Source organism: Magnolia sinica, chromosome 18, assembly GCF_029962835.1.
Source record: "Magnolia sinica isolate HGM2019 chromosome 18, MsV1, whole genome shotgun sequence".
NCBI classification, from domain to species: Eukaryota; Viridiplantae; Streptophyta; class Magnoliopsida; order Magnoliales; family Magnoliaceae; genus Magnolia; species Magnolia sinica.
The window spans coordinates 25556370-25568577 of NC_080590.1; the positions used below are offsets into that span (position 1 = coordinate 25556370).

Sequence of the window (12208 nt, forward strand, 5' to 3'; positions counted from 1 at the left end):
AACAACCATTCCAAGAATACCCTTACTCTAACCTTCCCATTGTTAGCATGTAAATACATGGTTAGAAAGAAATGCACCACACCACATTCAGTGGAGTCAAGGCCAGAGATTGGGCTACCGTTCTTCATTTCAGAGATTTTGCGAGAGGTCCATCCATGTTGAGGGCCTTCAGATCAATGGCTTGTATAGACCAACCGTGGGCCCCATATCTATAAACTACCTACCAAATAGGAAACGAATAGGGAACTCAGCCTCTTTTTTTTTTTTGACACTCACACCCCACACACCCTGCACTCATTGAAACTCTTGTTAGTCTACCACCGAGGCATGAGTAAGGACCCGCTGTTAACTCAGCCTTATATTATTTATAAATACTTGTAAATAATTTATATAAAATATAAAAATATCTACAAGACAGGGAAACACATTAAGATATCATCCCATGAATCCATTTGAATGCTATTCATTAAGAACTCCATCCGCAAACTGTTACCATTTCAGGCGGAATTTGGTTCTCCTGAATCTGGCCTAGCAAGTGGTTCGCTCGTCTTTTTCTTCTTTCCTCCTTGAGCAGAAAACTGAAATTTCATCAAGAAAATACTTGAAGATTGGAGTGGTTCCACATTATCACACCACAGACCATCCCCTAGTAGCCGGATGCTCCACCGTTCAACGTCCAAACTTCAATCTGCATTCCGAGAACTGATCTAATGACACCCCAATTAGCCTTCTGAGAATCTTGACAATGTTATTTGCACAACATGAAACTTGGGAACAAAGACCCACTTGCATCCTCCGTCCTTGCTCTATCTTCAAGCACCAAACACCAATGATCCACATATTCTAGTGTGCAAGTATGGGGGATCTGGGACATTAATGGGGTGGTCCTCATGGTGAATCCGTCTCCCATCCCTAAAAATCAGATAGACCCACTCATCAGGTGAGCAACACATGCAACAAACCATTGTTTGCCATTTCTCCAGCAGCCCATGGGATGAACAACCAGCTGCTGTCTGGGCTACGGCGCATTCTCCATGGGGCCATACTATGAACATCTGGGATCCCAAACACATGCCACACAGGCACATGGGATGGTTTTCTGTTTGAGCCTTCTGTAATCAGTATCCCTCAGAGAACACTAATCCAACACACCCATGTAGGAGAAAGGTACACGCATGCACTTTCACTGGTTCACATGCATCATTGGACTCACATATCGGAGTCTGGAGCTTTTTCTTGACTTGGTAAAATGCCTATGCAAAGCAATCAAAGTGCACATATGCAACTTCTTCTTGCTACATGTTTAGCAGGTATTGGCCTCCCCATTATCGCATCCAAATGGATACTACAGCCTTTCAAAACATTCCAAGATCACAACCAAGACCAAGTTTAAACTAGCATCGAATGAAATTTGTTGGTTTTGAAATCGTTGTACTGGAAGCATCTCAAGTATCAGTCTCCTCATAAAAGAAAACGGAAATGCATAATCACATCGACGCCTAAAATTAAGATGTTGAGTCGCATCTGTCCATTCAAAAACCATTTCAACACAACCATCAACAGTATTCAAGAGTTCTGAAATTAAGCAAAAAAAAAAACCCACAATGCACAAAGGAAGCAAAAATGGGTACCTCGGGCAGTGCATATCATATGCAATTTCAGCGTGAATTCATTAGCAGCCCACATCTTCAGATCTTTCAGGATCTACGACGTCGAAGAGTGAAAGCTCATTTGGATTTCTTTTTCCTTTTTGCTGAAGGCTTTTTCCTTTTTGCTGACGGCTTTGCAGTTTTACGAACCGGTGCCGGAGATTCTTCCAGTTGAACAGCTTGAGGGTCTTCAGGCAAAGTTGAATGGAGGAATCTCTTGTTGGAACCAACATGGGTGCAGAACAGTTTAAGCATCTTCCTTCCTCTCATCCATTTTAGCATTATCTTCATATGTGTTTTGCTACTCAAACCACTAATACTTGCATCCTGCCAAAATAGATGTGCCTCTGATCAAAGATAAAGATCATCGAGAAGTTCCTTCATAAAAGCAAGAGAAATTAATAATTGAGAAACAGTTCCACTAAGCCCACATGCCACAAGGGACGCCCGAGCCATACATCAGGTTGGTCACACAACTTAGATGACCTGGCCAAGAAACAGGCTGGTCCACTCCAACGTTGAATGTGGACCTAGGCAACTTCTCTTTTAAACCATGCAATGTTTTTGTACACGCAACCGAGCCCAGGTCATCCATGCATTGGCCTCACCTGATGCACAGCTTATACGTCCACTATAAGTGCCAAGTTAGCCAGCAGTGCAGCATATGTAGAGGTACTTCTGGGCTCATGTAAGTCTACATTAATTTCTTTTACATGAACAATGAACTGTTGCAGGTGTGTGGAGAACTCCTTACAAGCAAACACCATAAGCTAATGCTAGCCAAGATGCAGCAGGCCACATCCTGACTGACTCCTTTCGGAAAAAGTAGTATGGTAGGTAGTAACTTTCAAGGTCCTGTTTGGTTGAAAAATGATTTCACCTCATTTTAGTTAACAGTAATTATGTATTAGAGATCATAATTTATATAAATTATTGGCTATCAAGATTATTTTGAATCCGCACCAAAATCTCTAATACATAATTACAGTTAACTAAAATGAGATGAACTCATTTTTAATTGGCAACCAAACAGGGCCTAAACCAATAGTAATACTCGAATCTAATGCATTTTATGAAACTAGCCCTGGACAACCCACCCAAAAACCCACTGCTCCAGTAATTCTCAGAGTCACACCAGAAATCCACATTCAGTTAAGCTTATTTATGCATTTGAGATTGACCAATACAAGGGCTGTTCACAATTCACATGCAACCCATTGCATGTGAAAGTCACATGCAACCCAGCTCAAATGCCGATGTGTAATGTATAGGACCTTTGAGATGGGCCTCACCATGAAAAATCACCTGGTGCAAAAAATCAAGCTGGTCCACCCATCAGGTAAACCACCCTGTACAAAAACAGTAGATGGTTGATGGGGACATCTCGCGCACACGCAGGCCCCCCTTACGCACGTATGCAAGGAGGAGGGCCCCACCTTCGATCTAGATCGATGACGACATCCATGGAGGGCCTTCTAGTTAGAGGATTGTGTTTTGGTTCCTTGGGGTGGACCCAATCATCATGTGGATCTCATCATTGGATCTCATGATCGTGGCTCACTATTATAGGTGATCTAGTACTTTGAGTTTTGGTTATTATTGTTGTTAGGAATGTCATGGACAGTTTAGATTGTTTTAATTAGTTGTTATTTGTGATTACTTCATCTCTAAGTCATAGGATGCACACATGGCGCGGCTTCGGGATATAGGGTTTTCTTATAAATAGGCACCCCTTGTAGGGTTTTCTCTCATGGAAGATGATTAATAAAATTTGTGTTTTCATACTTCTCTAATTCTCTGAGTTGTGGAAACCTAATTGGGTGCAAAACCCTCCCTTCTTCGAATGGCTAATTACCGTGGTGTGAAGCCACACCCATCCCAAATCGCCCCCATCTCCTATCCTCCATATTCCTCATCTCCTACAATCATCCCCTCATCAAATCCACCCACATTTGCAGCTAATCTTTCCCCTATAACAGATTTCTAGAATCTGGCCCTACAGGATGGCTGAAACTTCGGCAGAGCACCGTGTTCAAACCGATCATCCGTTTAACCTGAAATTTGGAGGGAAGGTGGCCCATCCTTGGCCGACCAGGCCCTAGTTGGTCGATTCCAGATTCGTAGGCCCCACACACGCGGGCCGCCATCCACACACGTCCGTCAGGCCAGTTTGTTGTCCACACGTGCGGGCTAATCACAGGTTTCATCTCGTCTCTATTTCACTCCTCTTTCGCCTTGTTTCCATAACCCTAACCCTAGATCATCTTAAATCCCCAAGTTCTATTCCACTTTTGAAAACCTAGATTTTCCCAAATTGAAACGTGAGAATCCCTTAAATTGGAAAATAATCATTTGCATGTGTGGATGAATCTACAATCCTTTAAGCATTGTTTGGTCTATAATTTTTAATTGATTTAGCCCTAACATGTGTAGGCTTAGACCCTCGTAGATTCCCCTTGTTGAATGCTTGACTTTATGTAGGATGTAGAATTATTGTGATTGTTTCTAAATTATTATAATCTAAAGCCTGAAATCTTGCACATCATATCTAATTTTCATGTCCTGCATCAAATTGGTATCAGAGCGGGAGGTCTCGTGTTCGAGACTCCTCACTGGGGGTGATTAATGCAGGGGCATTTTCACACCGGGCTCGAGTGGGGTAGCCCGTGGGATGCGGGGACACACTCGGGGTGGGTGACCCATGTGATTTGGGGCCCATGGGGGAGGTCTCGTGTTCGAGACTCCTCACCGGGGGTGATTAATGCGCATTTCACACCGGGCTCGAGTGGGGTAGCCCGTGGGATGCGAGGACACACTCGGGGTGGGCGGCCCATGTGATTTGGGGCCCACGAGGAGGGTTCGGCCGAGGTCCTAACCCATGCAATGTGGGGCCTGGGCTATGAGATAAAGGGATTGATTCGTCATACTCTAATAGTTCGAGCTTTTAGAGCAAGTGGTTAATTGTCCTGCATCAGAGGACAGCCTACTTTTTGGACTAGGGAACATTCCACGCTGCAAGATGAAAGGTCTAGATATCACTATCGTGAAACATTGGCCATATGTGACATGTCTGCGAGAAGAGAAACATATAAAATATCATGCATAGAGAAAATATGGGTGACACTACTTGCATGACCAATATATCATAAATAGCTACAAAGTTGACCTGACAGTTTCTTTATCTGAAGCTCAAGTTTTGTGATTAGTATATGAAGCTCAACAAATCAACGATCACCCAAACAAAGATTGTAAAAAAGCATAAAAGAATCGACTGAAATGACCAGGAAATAAAGGATTACACACCTTACAAAAGGTCGGAATAGGGAAAGAAGTTCTTCATGACAACCCAAAATACAACCATCTGTCAAATAGTAACAACAGACAAGCAAGCAGCAGCAAGATGATACGGTACAGATATATCATTTACAAGCTTTGTATGTCCAGCAGGAAGTAATAACTTCCTAGTTGAACAAGGAGAGAAAAAAAAAGGCAAGCAAGAGTATCAAGATGCCACTCCCCCTTCCTAGGCTATTATACTTGCAAACATTTGAAACATATGCTTCCTTGCTGTCTGACTAAGTACTGGCTGCTCCCCTCATGCTTTGTACAGATAAGCTCTCAACATGCTAACTATCAACAAACTTGAGAAGCAGCCTTTTAGCAAACAGTTGAATCTAGGACAAAGGACCTGTTTAAAGTAACACATGGCAACGTGGGGTAGTGATGGGAAAATAACATACTGACACTAGATAGGTTTTTTTTTCTTAGAGCAGGAGGATGAAATAAACTAGACAATGTGAACTGACTTGAAGTCTAATTGCGTGCGCATCCCATCATCATCCAACCATTTTCACAACTAATTGGGGTCGGCTACAAGAATACATTTCTGCCATTCCACTCTATCAAGGGCCAGAACTTCAGTTAGACCATGGGCCATAAGTCTTCTCTACCTCCACCCATGTACTTCAGGGCCTTCCGCTGCTCTTTTAGAGCCTTCAACTTGTACCAACTCACTCCTAACCGGCGTAGTGCTTGGTCTCTATTGCACATGACCAAACCATCTACGTCTACTTTTCTTCATCATATTGCCTATTGGTACTACTCTTTAAGTTTCCATGAATGCATTCGCTTCTAATTCTATCCTTTTTTGTCTTGCCACTCATCCATCTCAACAGCCCCATCTCAGCTACACATCCTATGAACATTTTGTTTCTTAACTGCCCAAAATTATATCCCATAAAGCATGGCTGGTCCTTATAGCTATCCTATAAAATTTCCCTTTTCGTTTAAGTGGTACACGACGATCACATGAAACTCCGGAGGCACATCTTCATTTCTTCCACCCCGCCTGAATTCTATGGGCCACATCCATCTCAATCTCTCCACTCTCATGAATTATCAACCCAAGATATCAAAAGGGGTCATTTTGGGAAACTTCTTGATCAGCAATCTTAACTAATTCCCTGTTCCCACTCCTATTATTACTAAAATTCACTCCATATACTGTTTTAATCCTACTAATTTTAAATCCTTTAGATTCTAACACACCTCTCCATACATCTAGCTTTGTGTTTACACCCTCCCTCGTCCTGTCCATCATTATGTCATCTGCAAACAACATACACCATGGGATCTCTTCCTACAAATGCCTCGTTAACTTGTTCATAACCAACTCTTCCTGCATGCTCATCTCATGTTACCCTTAGAATAAACTCTACTGAACAAATTAGAAGGTTGGGGAGAGGATCCTTGACTCTAGTGTAAGTGGTCGCAAAGGAAATTATGTCATTTGTAAACAATATACGCCATGGGATCTATCCTGCAAATGTCTCGTTAACTAGTCCGCAACCAACTCTTCCTGCATGCTCATCTCATGTTACCCCTAGAAACAACTCTACTAAACAAAGTAGAAGCTTGGTGAGAGGATCCTTGACTTAGATAGGCATGTACACGTGTGTGTAATAATAGATGCAATAAACCCCAACTTCTAGAAAGAACGCAATTTTAGGATAGAGCTCTGCCCGTCGCTCTAATGATACATGATAAGTTCATAGATAGCACGGCCTTGTGTTGGTGGAGCATTATTTAATTTTCTGCACAATCAAATTCCAACAGTAGGATGGTGGCTCGCTATTACATGATCAGTGGGCTCGCTGGCGCAACATGCTCTAGACATCAACCATTTGAAAATTCTCTTATGTGGTTAGCATGCAATAGTTGCGCTTGTCAAACAACCATTTACTCCAAAAGTTTAAGCTGTCAGAGTGTGGTGTATCAATGTATATCAAGGGACTTTATCACTTCAACACCCCCTCGCACGTGCGGGGTGGGAACTCCCTTGATATACATTGATACACCACACTCTGACATCTTAAGCTTTTAGAGTAAATGGTTGTTTGACATCTGATTTTTCCTGACCCCTCGTGGGAGAATAATATATTAGCGAGGCATATTTGCTGCTCTTGAGATTCGAACATAGGACCTTCCTCGCTGATACCATGTCAAACAACCATTCACTCCAAAAGCTTAAGCTATCAGAGTGTGGTGTATCAATGTATATCAAGGGACTTTATCACTTCAACAGCACTAACGTGTAGCCTGACCATCTTGTCGTGTGATTTGCATTGGTAATCATGTATCTGAGGGTTCCCTACCATTTTGAGCAACCAACTACTGGAGCATGACTGCTTGGTTGGCAGTTTGACCTGCAATTGCCACTTGATGGTCCTAGTTTGCTTCCTTGCCCTTTGGGCTGTGTTGGGTTGGTGGTCAATACTAGGTGGAAACATGTTGATATATGAGTGGTGTCAACATGATCCTTTGCCATGGCCAGTTCCAAGACCCCAAGTAAAAAAAAAAAAGGTTGATACATGATGGCTAGCTGATCATAAAACTTCTTTGCCAATCTACCATTTAAAAGCCAACCCCAAATTGTTGGCAAAAAGGCTAAGATGATGGTGCCCTCTATACAATAGTAGGCCATGTGTCTAGCCTCCCTTCCTCACAATTAACCCTTTTTCTCTGCTTTTGAATGATACATTTACCAAATTTTCATCTCCATATTTGATGCATTTGGGATGCATCTAGATGACACAAGTTATATGATTAAAGAGCATGCCAATTCAAGCGTCCTAATTAAGGATTTTATTTTTATTTTTTATTTTTTTGAACATTGATAAATTTATTGATACGAGGCTGAAGCCACCCCAAAACAGAAAACTTGAAGCTCGAGCCAACTATTTGAAAATTCAGCTAAAACTTTTACTGAAAGAACCCACTCCATTACACATACTTTAGCCCACCAAAATACCTCTAATACTTGATTCTAATGATTCCTGAAACATCTTTCATTTCTTTCCTTCCATATGTACCAAATCCACACTAATAGACTTAATAGCAAAACCTTTGTCCCAATTTCTCTTTTACCCCCTCCAGGCCACATTAAAATTAGAAGATCAATTGAACTCAGCATCGCCCATGCTACACCAAATAAGGTGAAATAACTATCCCATAACCTTTTTGCAAACAGACAAAGAACGAATAGATGCTCCACCGATTCCTAGCCTTGATAACATAGCAAGGAGACATTCGAAAGAATCATCTTCCTCCTTTGGAGATTGGCCATAATGAACACCTTCTTCTACTCCAAACCTCCAAACCCATCACCTAGCAAAGCAAAGTTTATAGCCCCTAACTCCCTCAACCCAGCTCCCCCCCTTTCTTTTGGCTTACATACCTCCTCCCATTTGATTGGATGCAACTTATGCCTATCTTCCTCTCCCCTCCATAGGAAATCCCTCCTTAATTTTTTTAGCTTATCCAAAACCGAATTCGGACATTTGAATAATGACATTGAAATAAACCAGAACATTAGACATTGCCGCCTTGATTAGAGTTAACCTACTACCCAAAGATAAGTACCAACATCTCCATTGTGCCAACTTACTTTGAAATCTTTCTATAACTTTATCCCAAAGCTGTTTTGGTGATTTTCCAATGCATAGAGAGAACCCAAGATATGTCGTAGGAAAATATCCCTCACTACATCTGAAAATAGAAGCAAAGATCCCCACTTCTTCCTTACAAATGCCTTCCCCCTATAGCTCACTTTTGTTAATATTCACATTTAGCCCCAAAACCACCTCAAAGTTAAGAATAATTGCTTTAAGATTCACCACCTTCCTAACATCTATCTCACAAGACAATAAAGTATCATTTGCATACTAAAGATCTATAACTTGGAGTTCCAACTTGTCCACCACAAAACCTTTTACCAATCCCATATTTATTTATTTTTTAAAAGCAACGGGAATATATTAAAACTGAGAAAGGATACAAGGGGCCTGCTGAGATTGCAGAGCCAAAACCATAGAAAAAGAAAACACTACCAATCCCATATTTGCCCCTCTTTCTAACATTCTGCTAAGAAAATCCGTCACGACCACAAATTAAGTACGGGGAGAGGGGATCCCCCTGCTGTAAACCTCTGGAAGGAGGAAAGAAGCCATTCGGAGATCCATTTACCAAAATTGAGAACTTTGCCGAACGCACACATGCCTGGATCCAAGACCTCCATCTTGCCCCACAACCCAATCTTCCCAACATGTAATCCAAAAAACTCCAGTCAACATGATTATAAGCTTTTTCAATGTCCAACTTACATAACACCCCTTTTGATCGGCTCCTATTACAGGAATCTATGCATTCTAGCGCCACTAATACACTATCCACAATCTACCTTCCTACCACGAATGCTCCTTGAGTAATTGAGATAACTTCACCCAAGACTGAACTGAACCTAGTAGCAAGCACCTTAACCAGGATCTTATAAGGTTCTCCCAAGAGACTGATTGGTCTAAAATTTCTAAGACTCTCGGCTCCTTTTTTTGGAATCACCACTATAAACGTGGCCCCTAGCTTTGACGCGATGCATCATTTTTCATAAAATTCTTTAATGAAGCCAAACACATCCCTTTTAGTCAACTCCCAAAATTTCTTCTAAAAGGCAATCGGAAAACCATCCAGCCCTGGCGCTTTATCCCCACCCAATTATGCTACTTCCTTTTCAATTTCTTCTTCTAAAATAGGTTTTTCCTACCAATCCGTCGAGTCTGAAGAAATTGACTTAAAAGACAGATTATCAAGAAGAGTTCTATTCAACTCTTCACTTGATAAATGACCTTTGTAGAGATTGACCATTGAATAACATACCTTCGCCTTCCCTTCAATTCTCTCTCCTTCCACCACTAATGATTTTATTTTATTGATTCTCGCTCTAGCACTCACCATGGCATGGAAGAATTTAGTATTCTGATCTCCTTTCAACAAAGTAGCCCCCGACCATTGTTTCCATTTGATCTCCTCTCCCAATCTTGCATTGTATTTTGTGCTATAGACTTCCCTCCAACCTCTTTCCCCTTCTGAGAGCTCAGATTCCTCTTCTTTAAGATCTAACCATTGGATCTCTTGCAATAATTTGACAGTCTCCTTTCTTGGGTTCCCAAAGTGTCTTTTTTCCAACCGCATATTTTTGTAGCATTTTTAATTTCCGAAATCATGCAAAACTTGCTCCCCCCTTGATAAGGAATGAAGACCACCAATCTGCCACTTTGTCAAAGAAACCCTCTATCTCTAACCAAGCCAATTCGAAGCATAAAAGGGCAAGGCACCCAATCCTCCTCATCTGTTTGTAACAATATCCGACTGCAATCGATAGAGGCCTTGGCAAACCTCTTGGAAACCCTAATGCAGTTTTTCCTAACCAATCTGTCAAGAGCAAGAAACGGTCTAATCTAGACTTAATCGCCCTGGCCTAGCCATTTGTCCATGTAAACTTTACTTCACCCATTTGAAATTCTACCATTTCGTTATTATGTATCCAATGTGAAAATTTCCTCATACAACGGGACGATCCTAACAATTTGATTTTCCCCATAGAAATACAGACATCTGATGGTTCATCCGATCTGTACAGTGTTTGGTAAATTGAGCCCACGACTTGGACACACATCACAAACATGCCACATGTATCGTGGACATCGACACAGACAACGATATCAGATCGACATGGGCCATTGAAAACGGCAAAGATGAAGTCCTACAACTTATATGATCAGGATCAAAGGCAGATAACATGATTTTTAAAATTTAAAAAAAAATAAAAATAAAAATAAAAATACACACACAATCTAATAATCTTTGAATAATAGCAGAAATATATATATTTGGTGGTGTCGCAGTAGATAATAAAAAAGGAGGGTTTCTTCTTAGTACCTTGGCATGGTTCCAAGCATTGGAGACTGTGAGTGGGCCATTGTCTTTGATGATCTGATATAAGCCGTTGGCTATGGAAGATGCCTCTTGAGGTGGGACCTTTGGGTTTATCCTCTTTAGATTGGTACTGCATTTCCTCGAGAAATATCTTACAAATGTTGTAGCAGCGCCACCGAGGAACATTTCTCGCCGCCCCTCTCTCTGCCTTCTTCGATCTTCTGTGAGCTCCTCTCGACTCTCTGCTCTCTCCTCCCCGGATGACGAAAATAACCCTAGATTTTGGTGTTGCTGGCTGGTTGTCGCGACTCATAAACCAGCGTCTGTCGCCAGCCGCTGGGGCCCACATGATGAGATTGCCTTGTGATTTCAACCGTCCATTTTATTTTTGCTGCCATAGATAAGCTATTATACCATAATTACTAACCATTACTAAACCTAAGTTTTGATTTTTGGAGTTGAATTTTAACCATTGAAATTTTTCATTTCAAATTTTTTAAAATTCATCTACAGATATTGATAGTCGAACGCGTTCATTCAGTGCAATTCCTTTGAGTGGGGAATATAGTAAATATACCAACGCATGGACGGTTCAGATCGTCGACCCACTCAGAATGTGGACCCCAGTTCGCGGACACAAAGCTATTTCATGAATCGCGACGGAGGCCAAAAGAATCTGTATGATGATATCGCATGCACCTGGAGATTGTAAACGTATCATAGATGTCGCTCTATTTAAACCGTACAAATAGTTGGGCCAGTTATAGATTGGTTGATGGTCCCAAGATCAGATTGATTGGACTCTCCTAACCTCTGATTAATGGACATTTTTCTGTTGAATTTAGAACGATCGATTTTAACCATCCATTGAGACGTCAACCAATCAGGCAGTTGGCGTATGGGTTCGGCTCAATAATTAGTTTATGGGCCATCTAGAATGCGACCCACTATTTGGACGGTTCAATTTGAGTTATAAACCCGAGTCGATTGTAATTTATTTAAAATAAGCTACTTAATGATTCTAAGTAACTTATCTTCATTTCAGTGTGTAATAACAAGCTAACCTTTAAATTTTAAAATAAAATAAAATTAAAGAAAAAAAAAAAAAAAAAAACATTTCTAATAATATATTAATAAATAGCTTTTTAAAAGAAAATTTGATAAGTAACAAATTAATCTCAATCACTTCCAATTTCAAACAAACTGGTGATTGAAAGAATCAAGAGCTAGTTTCATGTCACATCATCACAAATCAAATCTCAGCCATTGAAATCATCAATGCCCCACAA

At 41.0% G+C, this 12208-nt stretch overlaps 1 protein-coding gene across 1 annotated transcript; it reads right to left on the minus strand.

Annotated features, from left to right (window-relative positions):
• Nucleotides 1–1500: 1500 nt before the first annotated feature.
• Nucleotides 1501–11188, minus strand: LOC131232650 (uncharacterized). The gene is made up of 2 exons (XM_058229036.1): nucleotides 10923–11188; nucleotides 1501–1976 (listed from the first exon to the last, which is right to left on the minus strand). The coding sequence occupies exons 1-2, from the start codon at nucleotides 11103–11105 to the stop codon at nucleotides 1728–1730; spliced, it is 432 nt and encodes a 143-aa protein (XP_058085019.1). The 5' UTR covers nucleotides 11106–11188; the 3' UTR covers nucleotides 1501–1727.
• Between the last annotated feature and the right edge of the window lie 1020 nt (nucleotides 11189–12208).